Source organism: Bactrocera latifrons, unplaced genomic scaffold (assembly GCF_001853355.1).
Source record: "Bactrocera latifrons isolate USDA-ARS-PBARC rearing strain unplaced genomic scaffold, ASM185335v1 scaffold_17, whole genome shotgun sequence".
Classification (NCBI taxonomy): Eukaryota; Metazoa; Arthropoda; class Insecta; order Diptera; family Tephritidae; genus Bactrocera; species Bactrocera latifrons.
Window position 1 is genome coordinate 2,623,602 of NW_017535185.1, and position 21,882 is coordinate 2,645,483.

A 21,882-nucleotide genomic window follows, 5' to 3' on the forward strand; every position below is an offset into this window, starting at 1 on the left:
TCTGAAATAAAATATTAAATAATATAGGAAAATTAGTTTTTAGATATTACAAAAAAAGAAAAGAAAAACAGGGAAAAAATAATAATTTTACAAAAAAAATAGAGCAATGGTACAATATCCGTAAAAAATGTCCACTTTGGTCTACCATAGCATAGAGCTGCCATACAAGCTGAAAGGCCAAACCAAGTCCTTGTATAGAAAACTTTTTTGATTGTGAAGATATCTTCACAAAACTTAGCCTGAATTATTTCTAATGTTAACTGTAAAATCTACAAAGAAATTCAGATCGGACTACTATAGCATGTAGCTGCCATACAAACTAATCGATGAAAATCCGATCCATCTTTTTTATCTGTCAAGATATCTTTAATAAATTTGTTATAATTTCCGAAGAAATTGTTCAGTTCGATCTACTAATATTACAATTAGTATGAATGACAATGAATGAATTTGTTTCATAGAAATGAAATATTTAAACAAAAATCATTTCACTGGAACCGAATATCTGACTTGCTAAGCGCAAACAAAACACAGCTGCTGCAGCATTTTTTGAATTTTCTACCAGGAACTCTCAACAACTGAAAGCAGGTTGCTTAATTGAATATTTCAACGCCATTAAGTTCGATGCTTACACATAAATATATAAAAATATCTAAATATGTATATACATACATATATGTACATATGTGCGTTTCCAACATGCGAAGAATGTGTCTGGCACTTGATCAGGCCTAATATGTTTACAACCGCAATTTTTCACACTTCCGCAAGGCAGCACTGAATATCTAAGTGTTTATGTGTATGTGTAAGGTTAAATGTTCAAAAATCAAGAAACCGTCTTCCTTCACTCCTCTAATGCGCACATTCCCGACTAAAGTCTGTTAATGCTGTTGTGTATATTTACTACACTACACATGAAATATGAGTGAGTTCATGAGTCCGTCGAGTGTGGCGAGGATGTGGGTAGCAGCTCACCTCATTTGACAGCCAGGTCATTAGGAAGTGTTTATGTGGCGCCGAAAGGTGGGGACTGCGCGTACAAACAACGAATATGGCACGACGCATACGCGCTGCTAATATACCGTTAGCGTTGTATTGACAATTCGAAGGCAATGCCCCGAACGTGCTTATGCACACGTGCATGTGTGCTTGAGTGTTCTTGCCTAGCACTTTGATCACACAGCTTGCGGTTCAAGTAAAATAAACATAAGTTTGTGAATGAAAATATTTTTCCAAATTAGTTTGAAAATAAACACAATTTTGTATCAAATGCTTAGCAAATCATACATACATAAATACAAATGTACATAATTCTACGCATCATTTATGGCATTTAATGTTGACTATTGACCTCAACGCTTGTTAATAATCGCAAGTGCGCTGTCATATTCTGAATGACTTCCTTGAAAAAAATATATAAACGGTACATTCAGTTCAGAATTGCAGCTTTCATATGCTTTATCAGAATGTAGCAATGCCTTAGACAATAACCATGCCGAATTTCGTCAATATATTTTGGCAAATAAAAAAGTTTTTCATATAAGAACTTGCTTTTGAGGGTTCAGTTTGTATGACAGCTATATACTATGGTGATCTGATCTAAAAAATGTCTTCGGATATTAAAGAATTGTCTCAAAAAATAATCCGTGCCAAAATTTCATAAATTTATTTTGTCAAATAAAAAAGATTTCAATAGAAGGACATGATTTTTGTCGATCACTTTGTATGAAAGCTTCATGCTATAGTAGTCCGATATCAAAAATTTCTTCAGATATTATGGCGTTGCTTTCGAAAATTATATATGCCGAATTTCATGAAGATATCTTGACAAATGAAACAGATTTTCATACAGCGATATGATTTTGATCAATCAGTTTGTATGGCATCTATATGCTATAGTTGTCCGATATCGGCGATTCCGATAAATAAGCTAAGAAGCTGCTTATGGGAGAGAAGAACGTGTGCGAAATGTTAGAGTAATAATTCAAAAACTGAGCGACTAGTTCGTGTATATGTATACGCAGGGATAGTATGGTGATTAATAATTGCAAAATGCAAAGTATATAGCCAGCTAAGTGGCATTTGAATAATGAAACATACATACATAGATATTTAAGCATTTATAAGCGTTTATATGAAAACGATAAAGCAGCTGCATTCCAGCGGCGAAAAATGTTTTCAATACGAAAAAGTAGTAACACAAGGTTGCTAGCTTAATTGTATGTAAATGTTGTGAGCTTTTTGTAAAAAAAGAGTTTTGCAATACTGCAGACATATACAAACATGCATAGCTCAAGGGCTAGTCTCTTTTATTAATAGCAATAATATGCTATAAAAACATATAATAATTACTATATAAAGATAATGATTTAATTAAGAAACGTAAGCATTTCGAAACTGCAGTTTCAGCGCGCGCACAGTTGTTGTGGTCGGAAAGTTTGGCTTGGAATTGTTTTCAATCGCAATATCCAACTCTTCCTGAGTATGTTTCAGTCCAAAATATGTTAAAATAACTATACAACGTGCAAAGCTAGGAAAAGGTGGTTTTCTTAAGATTTTTTTTTTTTTTTTTGAAAGTATACAAAATTTACATGGACCCATGTCGGGGAACAAAAATGTTAAGGTTTCGTTACAGCATTGTTTTTGGAAGAAAATTAAGAAACAAACAACGAAGTCTGAGCTTTTTGAAAGATAAAATAGTCAAAGCTCATGAAAACAAGTTTAAGCTTAGAAAAAGTTATTAATGAATATGGCTGAAAATTGCATCGTACTTCAGTAGAAAATATAATAAAAAATTTGATAATTTTACTCTCCAAACCCGCGAAATTTGTAACTAAAAATTCCCGTTATTTTATCAGTCAGGGATCCAACTTCAGACGAACATTACGATGCACACGCAGTCCGGCTCAAATTTAATCATTCAAACTAACATAAAAAATGGTTGTATCAACATGAGAAAAACACTCTTCTTGATTCGGATTGTGTACGCAGTTTATACGGACCAGTCCGGGTCAAATTTGATCCCGCGTGTGAATCAATATAAAACAACTTTTACTTGACTTTGAAAGCTTTTAGAGTTATTTGGTTATTACATATTTTTGACTGAAATTATTTCTGTAATGTACATACTGTGTACATATTACAGGCCAAACTGTAAAACTAATGTAGTTGTGTGTTGATAGTTGTCTTACTTCTTGGTCAACGCTGGGCCACAATCGGTACATGCGCTGTCGCAAAAGGCTCTTGACCCAAGATCGATGGCAAGAGATCTAGTGAACTGTTTGCTCTCATCCGAGATCTTTTTGCCTTGATAATGAGATGGTTTTATCTCATCTTTTTCCAGTCTTTTGGTAAGACGTTAAATGTTCAGTTACAACTGCCAATCGAACGTTGGCTTCAGTTCAGTTGTAGTTGATTTGTCTACAGACTGCTTCAAATGTGACTTCAAAGTTCTATGTAAAATTGGAGTTTCCAAACAAAGTATAATCAATCGGTTTAGCATGCCAAATCTAGACAAACTACTGTCAAATCTTCTATTATATTTACATTTACTAAAATACATACATATATATAAACATTCAATGAAACTTGCTGCGTAGACAACTGTAGGTCTTGTAAGATTGACTTTGGGTCACTTAAGCCATGAAGTCGGCTGCCGCAGTTCAGCGTCTTGCTAAGTGAATTTATGAATGCGAAACTAACATTGTTAATGGCTACAGCGGCACTAAAAATAATTAACATAATTTTGCAACAACAGAACAAGTAAATTTTATAAACACAGTAATGAGTAATTAGAAATACACACAAATGCGCGAATGTCGTAATTACAGCTCAACGCGAACAAGCAAAACTTTGAAGTGTGCTCGAGTTTGTCAGCGGAATTGCTAGCTTCACTCGTCGCGTTTTTGGCAAACGTCTAATTGTAAAAATGTCTAATTGTTTAAATATCGCGAGAAATGCCAAATTTAAACCGCACACACACATACATACATATGTACAGGTAAACAATGAATATCGCTTTAAATCTTGTGACATTGCGCGGCGATTGATGACGGCGTCGCCGCTGACGAAAGGATCCACAAATACTTAATAGTGTCGCCACTTAAGCAGCGCTAGGGTTCGTCGAACGTGCAGACCCGCAAGCCATGCCGAGACGTCTACGCGCAGTGACAAGTGCAAATGTGAGCAAGTGCCGCGGTCAACATGCGCTTCATTTGGCTACTCAATTGTCGTCAGTAACCCTAAACTGCGTAGTCAAGGTCACGACGTATACGGAACACGCAATTGTGGGCGCTGGCTTGGCAACTTTGTGTGTGACTTGCTATATATGTATGTGTGTGCTTGCATATATGTGTGTGCTTGGCATATATACGTATGTGTGTGCTTGCTTGGCAGCAGCATGCTGCCTCAATTGTTAATTGCCTGCGGCGATAATTGTTAATTGTATTTACAATTTGAAAGACATTTATTATGGCGCTATGGACATTGAACTCACATGCAATATGCCGCAAGCTGTGCGCGCAATTTGTTGAATAAAAATTAGGAAAAACATTCATTGACATGACTTTGGTTGCTGATTTTATTTGATTAGCATATATTGTGGCGGATTTGGAATGTTTAATGACGGTTATTGTTGGCAGATTGGATTGAAATCTGCAGGAGTGGAATTAGAGAGAGTGAGCAAACTTAAATGCGCTCTCATTTAATCAAATCACTGTTATTTTGATAAATTACTAACTTGTACAGGATATCTTGTCAAATAAGAAAAAAATCTCGAGAGAATATAATTTTGAGGGATCAGTTTGTATGGCAGCTATATGCTATAGTTGTCCGATTTAAACAATTTCTTCGGATATTGTACCGCGAAAAATATATTATCAAATAAAAAACTTTTTCATACAAGGAAAGATTTTCACCGATCAGTTTGTATGGCAGCTATAGGTTACAGTTGTCCGATCCAAACAATTCCTTCGGAGATTGTACCATTCGTTTAGTTAAAAATATATAACGAATTTCTTGAAGATATCTTTTCAAATAAAAAATGTTATCATAGAAGCATCTAATTTTGATCGTTTAGTTTGTATGACAGCTATATGCTATAGTGGTCCAATCTGAAAAAGTTGTTCACAGATTATGTTCGTATTCACAATAATAATCTCAACCAAATTTCGTGAAGATATCTCATGAAATGAAATTGTTTTCCCAAACACTACTTTAACTTAATCGTTCAGTTTGTATGACAGCTATATGCTATAATAGTCCGATTCCCACAATTTCATCAAAGATTATACTGTTGCTTTAGAAAAAAAAACCATGGCAAATTTCGGAAAGATATCTCTGCAAACAAAAAAGTTTTTCATATAAGATACCGAATTAGATCGTTCAGTTTGTGTGGCAGCTATATGATAAAGTGATCCGATATCGACGGTTTCGGAAAATAAGCAGCTCCTTGGGGAAGAAAACACGTGTGCAAACTTTTATATCAATAGCTTAAAAACTAAGGGATTATTTTGTGAATATACACACAGGCGGAGTCTGTTAAGGGCATAAACTGAAATAATTTATAAAATGTTGTAATTGCTAGATTTTGAAGAACTAAATCAATTATGTTTTGTAGTGAATTTTTATTATTTCATTTAAAGATAGATACGAAAAACTTTTCCACAATCAATTGCAATCATTGCCATGTGCCTCCATTTCGTTGTTCAGTTTCAATTCGTTTTGTGTTTCAATCGTTTTCCAAATACGCCGCGTCATGTTCGTTGAACGCATTCAATTTCATTGCACATTCTTTCCATATAGAGTTTCATAATTGAAAGTGGCAGCCCGTCAGCAGTGAATACCAAAACACCAGCAATAACAACAATAGAACGAGCAAACAGCAACAACGACGACGACACCGACGACAGCCAAATTGACTTTGGCAGAAGCAACGGCAGTCAAGAGTCATTGCCGCGTCAGCAACAGCGTCTACCACGACCCACACGTACCTCACCGCCACCCCCCAAACCACCTAAACCCCTAAAGCTGACAAGGTGCCATAGCAGCGAGCATCAGTTGCAACATTTGCTACACAAGCCAGCGATTTGTAAGCAGCACGAAGTTAGCGAAATAAATCACGCACTACTACAACAACAACAGCAGCAGCAGCAGCAACAACAACAAATCAAGCATCATCATCATCAACATCTTCATAAGCATAGTCATCATAGTCATCACCAGCATCAACATCTGCCTCAGCAAACACAAACTCACAGTGAACTTACTTCCCAACAGCAGCAGCTGCCACAACAACAACAACAACAACAGCAAGTCGTACAAATTGATAGCGCTGGTTTAATGCCTTCGCTGGATTACGGTGTGCCGCCACCGCTGCCGCCAAAACCGAAAATTTTATCACACAGCAAACCACAACAGCAGCAACAAAAACAACAGCAACAGCAACAGCTGTTGGAAAAACAACAATTTTTGCAAACACAACAACTATTGCAGCAACAATTGCAAAAGCAGCTGCAACAACAGCTCAAACATGTGTTAAAACCACCGCCGCTAACTGCGTTAGATCAGCAGCAACAACAACAAGCATTACATTGCAATGACACAAAATATCAACCAGCAAAATCGCCCAAACCACCAGCATCCCCACGTACCCCGAAATCGCCACAACCATCCCCCGCCCCACACAAATCTCCCGGCGTCAAGTCAAATGCTGTGAATGCCCACACATTACAATTTCATCACTTTCGTCATCACAAGTCGGCGCCCACATTTGATCTCTTCTTCAAATCGCCCACGAATTCATTATGTACCACGCCTCTCTCGAAGTCACGCCGCAATAGTTCATATCATTCGTACGATGATCTTGACGCTACGAGCGCCGAAAAGAAAGTGGTGTCCAGTTTGAAATATTTGTGCGCCTGCACGGGCGCCACCTTGCGCAATCTCTCGAAGAAAACAAAAGATTTGCATGCGAAAAATTACTGTTACACGAAGGTAAATTAACGAAGCATATTTGTATTTGTAATGAAGAAGCGCTTGTCGAGCTGTGCTTGCTGAAACCCTTTGTTTTTTGTAGCTTTTATTTTTATTTTTTGGAAAATTTATAGATTTCCCTTTTTCCATACAGAACTAGATTTTGATAGGTCAGTTTGTATGACAGCTATGTCTTAGTTAGTTTAGGTTAAGTTAGATGACTTAGACTTTTATGTATAGTCCTTTGGGATGCCTAATGAAAAAACTCCTGTAGTTGATCTAGATCTACCACAAATCTCCTTATTACAGTCATTTCAACTGGATGTTTTTGCCCTGATCTGACAAAAGCGGGATATTCAAGGAGGAAGTGTGATGATTCTATCTTTCGGTATAGATTCCAATTGGACAGTTAGAACTTTTACAAACATCGATAAGTGATCTGGGAATTAAGACCACTTAGAACTCACCCTGCGGAAGAGCCATCCGGCTGCACAGCTATAGGTAGTCGACCACCGCTTACTGATTTGGTCTGCGACCTACAACTCTAGTAATGAATCAAAAGAAGCCAATTGAGGTGCTACCTGTTCCCATTCCACAGTTATTGAGACTGAAGTACATGTCTTAGCAAACTCATCAGCCTTATATTTTCCGGCAATAGCACTGTGGCCGGTCTAATCATAAAATAACTCGAAGCTAAAGATAAGGAGTCTAGACATACTTTCTCTGGTCTCGAGCGCACAGGCAGTGAAGTCAAAGCCAATATTGCTGCCCTACTTTCGGAGTGGATAGTTATTACTCTGGTGGAGGATGCGCTTAGGAGTAGTAGATCTACTCCGCTTAGAAGTCGCTGCAGTGGCGAGGAAGCCTAAATAAACCAATTCTCTCCGCCAGCTTTGATCGCTCATCTCCTTCAGCCTCCGTCGAAGATATGTAAGTAGAGAAGCAAAGGCTAGAACTCGGCTCCGCGTTTTGGTAATTCAAGCATTTCCTAATGTAATCAAGATATGCGAATATTCTTGTGGTTTCACAGATCCAAAGAAATATCATTGGTGAGAGTCTCGACCTTTTGTCAATGGCTCCCTTGCATCAGTAACGGAAACCAATGTCTTCCTTGCTCTTTCCTCGATGTTGGGTTACCATTAGAGCCTTGTTGTAGGATGTGCTGTAGATACTTAACGTAGTCAGTAGCCTTAAGACGCGTTCCTCACCTTGGTGTTAGGTGCGCCTCTGGTATTTTGTACCAGTGAATTATACCAGTTCGGTCTTGCTAGGATATATGGAGAAACCGCTTTTGGCATGCCAATTACTTACGATATCAAGGTATCCCCATTTAGTTCCTTCGCTGTATTCAGAAATTTTCCTACAATATTTAGAGCTACCTCGTTCAAATATTGTGCAAGGCAGTGTCCACTGAGCTACCATTGCGATAAGCATCCTGTACTCTTGAAATTCGATTTCTTGGAATACTACCCTTTAAGTGCAGATAAATCAATCTTTTAAACGTTTTCAATAAGAAGGAGTGGACATTGATGGATCTGAAATCCCTGGCCGACACATTTGATCTTTTGCTGGCATTCGGCTATAGTGAAATTCTAAAAAAAACCTTTGAGGTAGCGTTGCTGCCTGCTGATCATTTATATAGGTATGAACCTTCTGGAGTCTCCGACATTTCTTTAGTTGTGCTACAAATCTTAATCAGACTATAATGAATCAGAAAAACCTCAAATAGCCGAAGCCCCATCAAATAAATATGTTTGGGCATAATTTATAATGAGGAATTCAATAAATTAATTTTATTTCCACACAATATTGCGGCAATAAGATTTGAGGCGCTCGTATACTCGTATTTTAACATTCTTCAGATAAGTTTGTGGCATAAATTTGCAAATTTTTCAATTTATCGACAATTTTATTTATAACATTCGCACAAGCTAAGATTTGTCGGTTGCTCTCGGTTCCGCAATATGCAAAGCGGCAATTTGTACGCAATGTTCCGTTCTAAACCGGTTTATCGTAGTAACATACTGCCCTTTGTTCCAAGCGAGTGCTATTGTTGATAAGTCGTTGAGGAAATTCCGCTCTTTGTTATATACTTAATATTTACATACATACATATATTTATAAAAGAGCTGATGTATACGAAGCTGGATAGTAACTAGAACTCGAAACGAGATTGAGTGCTCCCCAAACTCAGAGTTATCTTTAAATTGCTTAGGTAAGCTACCAATCTGTTTGTCAGCTGTCATTAATCACTTTGCAGCGAAGTTATAGCGATAAAAATTGAGAATAGACTTAAGAGGTGCAGATGTCCTTGCCCTGACAGTGAAAAACTTGTTGACAAACAAAAACCACAACTATTTTGATATAAAATATTTTACAACACACTATTGTAGTCATAAAATTCTGCTAAGAAAGCATTTTTTGTAAACGTCAAGTGATCGAGATAAATTTGTACTAGGGTGGGTAAAATTACGAATCTTTTTTTTTTATTAGACACATCGAGGGAAGTCTCTCGATTTGAATTGTAACGGGAAAGTTCGCCTTCTTATTCTTCTTTTTTACTGTCAATACCGTCGTATATCTCGTACAGACGTGAATGATGAGTGACTTGTTGAATTTGATCTTTGTTCGTCGAGAGAGGACTTTACTTTTCGACTGTTTACTCAGTCCGAAGTAGAACCTGTTGGCAAGAGTTACTCTGCGTTGCTTTTCGAGTCTGACGTTACTGTTGGTGTTAATTCTGGTTTCGAAATAGACGAAATTATTTACGACTTGGCAGTTATAACTGTCAACAGTGACGTGGGAGCCAAGTAACGAGTGTGACGACTGTTTATTTGATGACCGGAGATATTTCGTCTTGGCCTCGTTCACTGCCAGACCCATTTGCTTTGCTTCCTTGTCCAGTCTGGCGAAAGCTGAACTGACCACACGGCTGTTATTGCCAATAATATCGGCATGCGCCAAGCGGTTGTATATAAATATATTATTATAGAAAATTGTACCTGCTCGATTAAGGTCTGCAGCTCGAATTATTTTCTCCAGCAGTAAATTGAAGAAGTGGCACGATAGGTAGTCGCCTTGTCTGAACACAGTTTTGATATCGAACGGCTTGGAGAAGTTCTTTCCGATCCTGACGGGTCTTTCGGTATTGATTAATGTCAGTTTACACATGTTTAAAATAGTTTGTCAAAGTTTCAAGGCAATCGCAATAAACATGTAGGAGATGGAACCAGCCCATTAGCCTAACCGGTTCGGCTACTTCAATCTTTGAGAGTGTTTTCTCGACACACCATTTTCAAATTCGATGGACATGCTTTCTCAGAAACTAGCTAAGCGATCTCATTGAAAATTTTCACAGTTCTTCTAAATATGTTGGCCTGGTGATTGATCGAAGGATTTTTTTTTCGATAACAACTAATTTGTTTAAGGAGTTTGTGGTAATAATAAGACCTGAAATCATATTGCTTGCAACTTTGTCACTCTTGGTGAGACTTTCGAAACACCAAGTGAAAAAAATATTGCTTATTAGACCAACCCTAATATACATATTTATATATGCATATATTTTAGCAATGTTTAGGACATTAGACAAATCGACGCGCAGACAACTTTATGTGATTTGCATATTTTCTTTTATTTCTTACTTATTTATATCGATTTCTATTGTTCATCCGTATTTTTAGGGTAACATTGAAAATGGTTTTGCTGTTTTTCTGCTAATTTTTTATAGACGCTTCTTTCACTTGCTATTTTTATAAACATCCGCTGCGACGCACAAGCGAACTGTCGTATTGTCAAAGCTAATAGAGGCACAAGTAGCCAGGCGTGGGTGTGAAAGCGGCGGTGTGCAGCAAGGGCGGCGTTTGTTTATGTTTTATTTGCAAAGTTTTTTATCATATAATGTGATAGTATTTTAAGCAGATCTATTTGTTTGTTGGTATGTACATATGTATGTATATGCGGGTAATCGTCATGATTGATAAGGGGCACGATAAGCCGGCGAAATGTGTTGCTATGTGTTAGATGAATTTGAGCTTTCATTGAAAAATGTAAAACTAAATAATTTTGCTGAAAATAATAATTAAACAAATGAAAATAATAGAGTTGGTACATTTTTAAGGCAAATCAAGCAATACTTTTATTGCGTATGCAATGGGTTAGGTCAGATTTTGAACGTGTAGAAATATTTAACCAAAAAAAGCAAAGTTTTACAAAAAATGAGAAAATTAAAATAAAAAATTATTTGTATTTTACCGCAGCTATAATAACCTGCATATGTGCATTTCGTCTAGCTTAAAAGGGTGTAAAATGATTTTACCTTGATTTTGCGCGATCACTTTATATGGCAACTATATGCTATAGTGGTCCGATTTGAACAATTTCCACGGAGCTTGTACCGTTACCTCAAATAATAAAACGTGCCGAATTTCATGAAGATTTCTCGTCATATAACAAATTTTGTTAAACAAGGACATGTTTTTGTGCGTTCACTTTGTATGGCAGCTATATACTATAGATCTCCGATTTGAACAATTTCTTAAGATATTGTTCCGTTATTTTGGGCAATAATTTATGCCAAATTTTGTGAAGATATCTCATCATATAAAAAAGTTTCCCATACAAGGACCTATTTCTCTACGATGAGATTGTATGGCAGCAGTATGCTATAGTGGTCCGGTCTTAACCATTTCCACAGAGTATGTATCACTTTTTTGTATAATAATTCGCGCCAAATTTAGTGAAGATCGCTCATCAAATAAAAAAGGTTTCTATACGAGGACTTGATTGTGAACGTTCAGTTTGTATGACAGCTATTTGCTATAGATGTCCGAACTGAACCATTTCCAACCAGATCGTACTGCTGCTTTGGAAAATAATTTGTGCCAAATTTCCGGAAGATATCTCGTAAATTGCGAAAGTTTTCCATACAAGGACATGATTTTAAACGTTCGGTTCGTATGGCAGCTATATGATATAGTAAACCGATCTGAAAAAATTCTTCGCAGATTGTAAGGCTACTTTGGTAAATTGTCCGGTCCAAATTTCGTGAAGATATCTCATAAAGGGCAAATTTCGGTCATAAAAGAACATCACTTTGTATGGCAGCTACATATGTATATGCTACAGTCTTCCGATATCGCCGGTTCTGAAAAATGAGCAGCTTCTTGGCGAGAAAAGGGCGCGTGCAAAACTTCAATTCAACTGACGAACTATTTCGCTTACATACAGGCAATCGGAGTTCAGGGTATAAAATCCTAAAATCAAACACATCCTAATGCGCATATGAGCTAGTAAGTAAGTAACTGCAACCGCATGATTTCTAACCGCAGGAAGCATTAATTAACATTTACTTTGTTTTAGGAAAGTTCAAAGAAATTCCTCCACCAGAATTATGCATATTTTTGACGTACTACACTCCATTGCTAGAGGAATTTTCTTGATATAATTTAGCTAAACAACCAATAAATTGCCCAATAATTGTGCTAATAGCACAAATACTCAAAAACACAAATAAATGTATAAAAAAGTTCACGCTAAACGTGCCCGAAACACTGTTTGAATTGAAAAATTTCAAAGCTTTTGCCTTAAAAAATGAATAAAAGGCAAAAAGAAAAATATAAATAAAAAGAAAATGTGCATTGGAGAACAAAGTAAATTATTTATGTTTTCGTTTTTATCGTTTTTTTATACGTTTTACAAGGATGTTTGTGGATATTGCAACACATTTAACGGCACTTAATCTTGAATATGAATTTTTAATTGCTCAATTAGTGGCAGATCTTTCAAAGAGCGTGCCAAACATTTGGCAATTACATATGTACACATACATGCGCACACGTTTAATAAATAAGTATTTGAGTGCAAACCAGCCGTAAAATATAATACTACAAAAAAATATGTAAAAACAAAATAGAAACAGCCGACCGCATGTCTTTAGGGAAATAAGAAAATACTGAATTCTTTGCTGATTGCCGTGTGTGCTCTCGCAATCCACCGGCAGTTCAGCAAACCAGCCGATTTCAATGGAATTACGAAAATTGCTTGAGGAAAGCCGGCAAAATCGTAAACAAACTGCTAGCGTATGTGTCGCAACGATCAGCGTTTGCTTGTGGCAGCGGCAAGAAATAATAGTTGCTCGCTCATTACCATAATAAGTAACATATGTGGGTAAAAGCCTATTTACAAAAACAAAAGTCTATTTACAAAAACAAAAATCATAGAAGTGTAGAATTAAAAACAATGGGAAGCTGCTTGCTGGGCGGCGGCTGCATTGAAAACAAAGCGTGTGCTAAATATGCGCCCCTTGGTACCAATTGCACTCTGTCGTGAAAAGCGGAAATTCCGCGTGAGGTTTTGAAGTCACCTTAATCATATGTGTTGTGGGGGGTGGGGGTGCTTCATTACTAAAATGATTATTAAATAGCTATTTTGATATATAGAACAGCTTGACTCTCAATATAATCATAATTTCATGCAAGAACTGTATTTTGATCTCGCAGTCTGTATGGCAGCTATACGCAAAAGTGGTCCGATCTGAACAATTTCTTCAGATATTATACCGTAATCAAAAATCATAATTCGAGCTAAATTTTATGAAGATATCGACAAGTAAAAGAGTTTTCGATACAAGTATTTGATTGCGATTGTTCAGTTTGTATGACAGCCATATGCTAAAGTTGTCCGATCTGAACAATATGTTTGCAGGTTAAAGCGTTGATATTTTGAATAATATAGGCTAAATTTTTTGAACCGATCTTGTCAACTAATACCGTTATCCATATAAGATTTTAATTTTGAGCGTGCAGTTTGTATGACCGCCATATGCTATAGTAGTCCGATCCGAAAAATTGCTGAGGATGTTGTATTGTTGCCCTAAAAAAAAATATATGCCAAATTGTGTGAAGACATTTCGACAGATAAAAAAGTTTTCCATACAAGAACTTGATTTTGATGGTGCAGTTTGTATGACAGCTATATGCTATAATGGTTCGATATTAACATTTCCAACAAATTAGCAGCTTCTTGGAGAGAAAAGAATATGTGCAGAATATCAGATCGATAACTCAAAAACTGAGAGTCTCGTTGGCGTATATACAGACAGGTTCGTCTGCTTGGACAGGCGAACTTGGCTACAAAAACAACTAACATAGAACTTAGTAAATATAACGTTCTTTGTCAAACTTCATTCCCCAGTCAACCCACAACCACGGTATTGGGATACACAGTTACGAATACCTCGGGCCATCATTGATACGCATACGCGCACCGCACTATTATGCAAGCCGTAATTGAATGAACTTGCTTTGTTACGCGCATTATAAACTATTTTAGATGGTCGCTATATTGTTGTTGCGCTGCTACATAATTGAATTCATGACCAACACTGCACTGGCTGCCAGTGAAAGCGTCCAATTTAGTTTCAATTAAAGCGCGCGTCGCGTACCAGGCGTACGGCGCTACCACCTAATGACCCACAAGGGGTGGGCGGCTGCTGCGGCTCTACGTAAATGAGCCACATATGCATACATCTGAGTGAATGAGTGAGTATGTGTACGCTTGTGTGAGGGGCATAAAACGCCTGTGTTGCACATGTAGTGCATGCAATTATGTGGAAAATGCTGTGTTTTTAAATTCAATTTGCCATGTCGAGCGTTTGCATATATTGTAACGCAGCGCACATAGGCGGTTAGATATGTATTTATATACATGTATGTACATATATATATTAGGATGGGTTAGAAAGAAATTAATATTTTTTTTTTGCTTGATACTTTAAAAAATTGGCGCTTAGACAACTCTATTGGAATGTTATTTATGTATAATTTTTTATACTTTTTTTTTAAATTATTTAAAAATTTTTTTTTTTTTTTTAAATTTTTTTTCTGGATTTTTGGCTTTCGATAATCTCGTAAATGCTTAACTGATTCAAAGAATTAAAAAAAACGTTATGTGGAGCATATATTTTCCCACGACATCTATGAAACGAGCTATTTTTCCCTTAGCTGGAAGCGAGATATGATTCTTTCAGAGTGACAATAACAAAAATAAGAAAATGTAAGGTAATAGCTTATATTTGGGTTCGTTATGTTTGGATTGTTCTAAGAACCTAGTAAAAAAAAATTTTCTGGCCCACCCTAATATTTTAAGAACCTTTTTAAAAAGTCGTCTTCTGATTTACCATAATATAATATATACATATGTCTAAGAACCTACAGAAACAAATTTTTCTGACCCAGTCTAATATACATATGTATGTATGCATATGCATATATCATGGAGGCATTTCTCCGGTCCATTGCCATTGTTGTACGTGCCTTTCAATTAATGCTTCAGCGCATTTAAATTTTTACAAATGCTCACTCTGTGCAAATATTGATGTGTGTGTGTGTGTGCATTAGTAATTTCAAAATTTACATATACGCCTACTCATAAACATATCTTTATGTAAATATAAAAATGAGGTTTTATGTGTAACTTTCCTTGTAATTCCAATTCATTCAGCGGATGTTTGCAATTCATAATTTCGCGCCACTCACTTTTTAATCAACAATTTGTTAATATGCAAAAGCATTTTTCAAAATATGAGTGCGTCGATATGTCTGCCAGATAATTCCAGCAGTATTCGCTTTTGTTTACAGTGGAATTACATTTCCACATTTCATTTAACTATTTCCCATAAATTTCTGCAGTGGCCGGCCTGTTTATTGTGGCGATCACCATGTACTTTGTAAATATATATTTATTTATTTTAATTAACAACGAAAGTGGCTTCCTTTTGCAATTAAAATAAAATCTGATAATTAGCAACAATTTATTGAAAACTTTTAATTAAGTGTGAAAGTTTTGATTAAATGAGAAGGAAAGTTTTTATGCTATCAATTATTGCAATTAATATCGACTGATATGCGCGGCGGTGAGTGCCACTTGGTTTACAGTTATCGCGTTGATTAAATTAAAAAATTGTTCGGACACTTTGTACTGGTAGAAAATTAATGTTGGTTTAAATTGGTTGCAATAATGTTTGTTTTGGTGGAAGAGCTTCAAGTCAAACAACATAATATACCTCCTTGGTAGTTTCTAGTTTCAGGAGAATGGATATCATTTACTCCGTGCGTCATGAGAATTCGTTAAATGGCAGTTATATTAGCCTTCGAGGCTCAATGGTCCTTCGGCCACTAGACTAACTGGATATCTTTTGGTCTTGTACTTGGTTGCCTCATCTCTTAAAGACTCTCTTAGTTTAAGCGTTAATATTGCCAATTATAATATATCTCATAATTCTCATGTGGATATTTTAGTATATAGCATCAAAAATAAAACCAGTTCTATGATAAAACCAGGATATGCTACTTTGGTATCATATGATAGTTTGATCATGGAGCTAATTATTAATTATTAAAGAATTTACAAAAAATGAATTTCGGAAATTACTTTAGTTATTTTAATGGCTTTCACAGAATATGGATAAAGAAAATTATCAGAAGCAAATTTAGAAAAAAATGTAATTCCTCAAAGCTTCTTGGTTATTTTAATACTTAGCTCTCTCTGAATATCTCTAAAGTGACATCTTAAGAAATTATTAGAAGAAAATTTAGAAAAAAACTGAATTCTTGAAAGCTCCTCTGTTATTTTAACAGCGCTCTCAGAATATCGCTAAAGTGACATCACAAGAAAATTATCTGAAGAAAATTTAGAAAAAACTGAATTCTTGAAAGCTCCTCGATTATTTTAATAGCGCTTACAGAATATCGCTAAAGTGACGTCACAAGAAAATTATCAGTGGAAAATTGCATTCTGAAAGCTTCTCGGTTATTTTAATGGCGATCTCAGAATATCGCTAAAGTGACGTCACAGGAAAATTATAATAAATTCGAAAAAATTCAACTCCTGAAAGCTTCTTGGATATTATAATATCTGTCAAATAATATCGCTTAAGTGACGTCACAAGAAAATTATCAGAAGAAAATGTAGAAAAAAATTGCATTCCAGACAGCTTATTGATTATTTTAATAGCTCTCTCAGAATCGCTAAAGGGACGTCACAAGAAAGTTTTTCTCGAAGCTCCCTCAACTTGCCTAATCATTTTGTAATGAACCTCAGTTACTTGAGTGTTTCAAGTGCTCAATTTCCTTCAAAGAAGTGCACCTTAATTAGTGTGCACTTAACAACTTAATTTTTCCACTGAATTTTATTACATAACAGGAGTATAAATGAATTGCACAGTTTTGGCAAGCAAAAATCGCAGACATATCATCGAAGCTTTTGGCAATTAACCAGACAAGCAAGCTAATTAGAAAATATACTTTGTGCCATATCTGCTTTCAAACTAGACACGTAGCGTTCTACAAAGCTTTTCTAACCGTTCACGTTTTCCATTTACTCGAAAAACATTCCACCGACAAAAAATCGATTTATTCTGAGCATGTCAAAAACAAGCAACTCTTAGAGTCACATGCACATACATACATACCCATATATATATGTATTTGAGCATTTACTTTTATATGCATGTACTACATATAGTAGATATGTACAATCGACTTTGTGCGCCTCGTCAAAGGTTAGCTCTTTCCAAACACTAACAGACCAGCGATAATTGAATGTTCTAATAAAATTTAATTTTCCATTTTGATTTATGTGTCATTGCAGCCCACGTGGCGTCTTTGGGGCGAGGAGCACGAAAAGAATGCCATTTTCACAGTCTACCTTAAGAAGGTGCGCTACCATCGACCAACACCATCGGCGAATAATGTAAGTACGAGGGTACGCCAAGCGGCGAGCTGTTGTGGTAGGCCGCCTACGCGACAGTCCCCCTCAAAGCACAAAGCTTTGTAATTAAGTTTGTTTGCCTAAAAGGCAATTTCACCTTGACTAACCCAAATGAAAATGCATTAATCAATTTTCCTTATTTACATACACACACCCAAACACATACACTTACATTCTGGTACGTCGACATAGGATTCGGACGATGAAATTAGTCACCTCGAATGGGAAACGGTGCGTGTGCGTTTCGTGAAGGCGGCCACATTGGCGCGCCTAGTCGAGGCGTTAGCCACAGACGATGGTGAATTGGAATCGACTTTCATCAATGTGTTCCTCTCCACTTACCGCACATTCTCCACACCCAAAGAGGTGCTCCAACTGCTCATACGACGCTACGACACACTCAATGACAAGCATCTGCAAGAGATCGAAGAGCACCAACAACTCGATGATGTCAACTACGATCCGACAGCATCCATACATGAACAACACAAAAAAACACTAGTCTCGGCATTGCATGTGTGGTTGGATGGTTTTCCGGAGGACTGGCATGAGGATAGCCTGCGACAGATATTGACGTTTGCATCCAAGCGCTTGCCGCGCTCCGAGTTGCATTTGAAGGTGCTGCATCGACTGGAGCGCATACTGCGTCAGCAGGTATATGGCGAGAGTAGTGTGCCGCCATGGCTGGCGAGTGGCGTTGGTGCAAACGCCAACGGTGCTGGCATGAATATGAGCATGAGTGTGGGTTTGCTGCCGCAACAATACAGCGCTGAGTTCAACGAACAATTTGCGGGGCTGTGCTTGGCGCCGGCGCTACGTGGCACCACGCATTTCCTGCAGGCATTCCGATTCCCACATGTGCCGGTGCGTCATTTTGCCGAACAGCTGACGCGAATGGACTCGGAGCTGTTCAAACGCCTAATACCACATCAGTGCCTCGGCGCAACGTGGGCGCGACGCGACAAAAGTGGCTCTGAAACGGTGGTGGCAACTATAAATCAATTTAATGCTGTGCTCTTTCGGGTTATTTCTAGCATATTGATTGAGCCCAGACTCAAACCACAGGTGGGTGGTTATGATAATAATAATATTTTCCATATCTCATTGAATTTGGCTTTCATTGCAGGAGCGTGCTTTAAACATAGCAACCTGGATTGATATTGCGCAGGAGTTGCGTCTGCTGAAGAATTTCTCCTCGCTGAAGGCGATCATATCCGGACTGCAGTCGAATCCTATTTACAGACTTTCAAAAATATGGGCTGTGCTACCCAAAGAAAAGGTAGGTCCAACTTACGAAATTTATACATAATATTTTTCCAAATTCATAGCGTCTCTTGAATCAATCGAAATGTATTTTTCAGATGGAAATTTTCAATGAACTTGCCAGAATATTTTCGGAGGATAACAATGCTTGGGCGCAGCGCGAAGTACTCATGCGTGAGGGCACTGCGAAATTCGCCGATACGGTTGGTGAGCACGATCGCCATCTGCAGAAGATCATACAGAAACAAGTGAGTAGTGTACATTGCGAAACAGTAACACACAGCAAACAACAGACACACCCCCATTTAACTATGCATTGGCATATACCGCTAATTACCTCTACTTTCGTTCCATGTCACAGAGCACGCAGACGTCGCATGGCACCATACCGTACCTGGGTACCTTCCTCACCGACTTGACCATGATACACGCCGCCATACCGGACACGTTAGGCGAACACCAGCTCATCAATTTCGACAAGAAACGCAAAGAATTCGAAGTGCTGGCGCAAATCAAATTGCTACAGGGTGCCGCCAATACGTACAACCTGCGCGAAGATACCAACTTCGATCGTTGGTTTGCGTCGGTGCTGGTGCTGGATGAGCGTGAGGCGCACGTACTTTCCTGTCAACTCGAATCGCCACCGCCGGCGCCACGCAAATCGACTGCGTCGACGAACACATCGCTAACGAATACGACGATCTCCACGAACTCCATGGGCGGCAATGGACACCGCAAGACCGATTCGATAGCGTCGAACTCGAGTAGCGGTGCCGGTTCGCAGTTCTACTGTGAACTGAATAACAGCTATAGCTCGCACTACAGTTCGCGTCATAACTCACTCGATCGTGATGCACAGGCGCCGAACGCATCGATCTTGTCGGCTTCCAGCAGCGTCTCGAATCTATCCATGGACTCGAGCAACTCGGGCGGCCAGAAATCCAATGCGAAAATGACGCACTCACACTCGACAAACGGTGTACGCGGCAGCGCTGGTAGTGGACACAACAGCACACAGCTGAATGTCGGCTCGCCCATCATCAATGCGCAGCTGGTGCAAACGCCGGGCACGAAGTCTAATAATGCGCCCGATTTTTACATTATACGCGTCACGTACGAAACGGAGAATGTCGAGTTGGACGGCATTGTGCTGTACAAGAGTATAATGTTGGGCAATAATGAGCGCACACCGCACGTCATACGGAATGCGATGATGAAGCTCGGTCTAGAGGCTGATCCCGACGACTATACGCTCGCACAGGTGCTGCCCGACAAAGAGTTGGTGATGCCAAGGAACGCGAACGTCTACTACGCGGTCAATACGACCTACAATTTGAATTTCATCCTGCGGCCGAAGAAGAAAGATGGCGCCAGCAACGGTAGCTAGTGCATAGGGTTCTCAACGGTGCATTTGGAGTTCGGTACGTTGCTCATGCTGCTTTAGGTGCTTTAGGCAGGCGGAGTGGAAGTGCGGTAACTTATGCTAATAACTACAACTACAATAAAGGATTTGTAACTACATTTACGTGTAAAAAAATACAGATATTTCATACTCACAAAGATAATTATCCTTTTTGGAGGCGTTTTATAATTTATGTAATCTCAGATAATGGACAAATAATTAGTGTACATAATTGTTGTATTTTAGCTTAATTTTTAAATATATGTCTGTATGTATCTTTTGTAAACATATTATACTATGTATGTATAAATGTGTAAGTTTATAATTAATTTAATTAGTTTAACTAATTTTTATATATGTATTTTTTGTAATGTTCGAAAATATTGGCTTTTTTTATACATTTGTGAAGAGCTTAAAAGTTTATTTATTTCGTATGTTCAATGCATAAGTTTTGTTGCTTTAATAATGCTTTAAAGAGAAAGAAAAACAAACAACTAAAAAGTATGTGTAAAGAGAAAATGTGAAGATAAATGAGCGGATAAAACAGTAATTGTATTTGATTAAGACTTTAATGTAAAACGTTTATTTAAAGTGAGTTCGGCATGAAGAACGCGGTTTTATGGAACCCTCTGAAGCAATGTTTTATTTAAAAATAGTTTAAAAGGGTTCAAATAAATTTTTTATAAACAAAAATATACATTTTTTTATTTAAAACCAAATGTTGGTGGCAAGTAAGACATTTTGAGCGAATGTAGAATACTAAAAAATTGGTGAAAAAGAAAGTGCAGAAATTGTATGAAAGAAATATGCTGCTGACGCTTGGCAACAACAGCGTGTGATACAGAATTTTTGACAAACTGTTTTTTAAAGTTAATTCAAAACAAGGAAATATTTAACTACGGCGGCACCGCAGTCATAAAACCCTTCACGAATGCGTTTCTTATAGCATAAAAGCGCGTAAAAAGATATTTAGCTTTATTTTCAATGTACAGTTTGTATGGCAGCTATATGCTATAGTTGTTCGATCTAAGCAATTTCTTGGGAGATTGTACTGTTACTTTAGACAATAAGCCGTGCCAAAATTCGTGAAAATCTCTCATCAAGCAAAAAAGTTTTCCATATCAGGACTGAATTTTGAGCGTTCAGTTTGTATGCCAGCCATATAGTATAGTTGTCTGATCCGAATAATTTCTTCGGATATTATACCGATCTTCCTACAAAATAATTTATGCCAAATTTCGTGCGGATACCTTTACAAATAAGACAGCTTTCCCTATAAAAACTTGATTTTGAGCGTTCAGTTTGTATGCCAGCCATATGCTATAGTTGTCTCATATTTGAGCTTCCGACAATAATTTGCTTCATGAGGAGAAAAGAACATATGGAAAGTTTCAGTTCGATATCTGAAAAACTGAAGTACTACTTCACTTATATAGAGACAGAGGAACATTGCTAAGGACTTTGTGGCGTTTCCG

The 21,882-nt window shown here is 37.4% G+C and overlaps 1 protein-coding gene across 4 annotated transcripts in view; it reads left to right on the top strand.

The window, feature by feature from the left end:
• Positions 1-20,682, top strand: part of LOC108966768 (ral guanine nucleotide dissociation stimulator-like 1) — a 35,411-nt gene extending 14,729 nt beyond the window's left edge. For 2 of the 4 annotated variants that reach the window (XM_018929809.1, XM_018929810.1), the window contains exons 2-6: positions 17,623-17,724; positions 17,935-18,807; positions 18,869-19,021; positions 19,104-19,253; positions 19,367-20,682. In XM_018929809.1, the coding sequence (XP_018785354.1) occupies positions 17,623-17,724; positions 17,935-18,807; positions 18,869-19,021; positions 19,104-19,253; positions 19,367-20,392 (2,304 nt within the window). In that variant the 3' untranslated portion in view covers positions 20,393-20,682. Of the gene's footprint in view, positions 1-5,802; positions 6,994-17,622; positions 17,725-17,934; positions 18,808-18,868; positions 19,022-19,103; positions 19,254-19,366 lie in introns of all 4 variants that reach the window. The other 2 variants (XM_018929807.1, XM_018929808.1) reach the window with 2 other exon arrangements.
• The last annotated feature ends 1,200 nt before the right edge of the window (positions 20,683-21,882 follow it).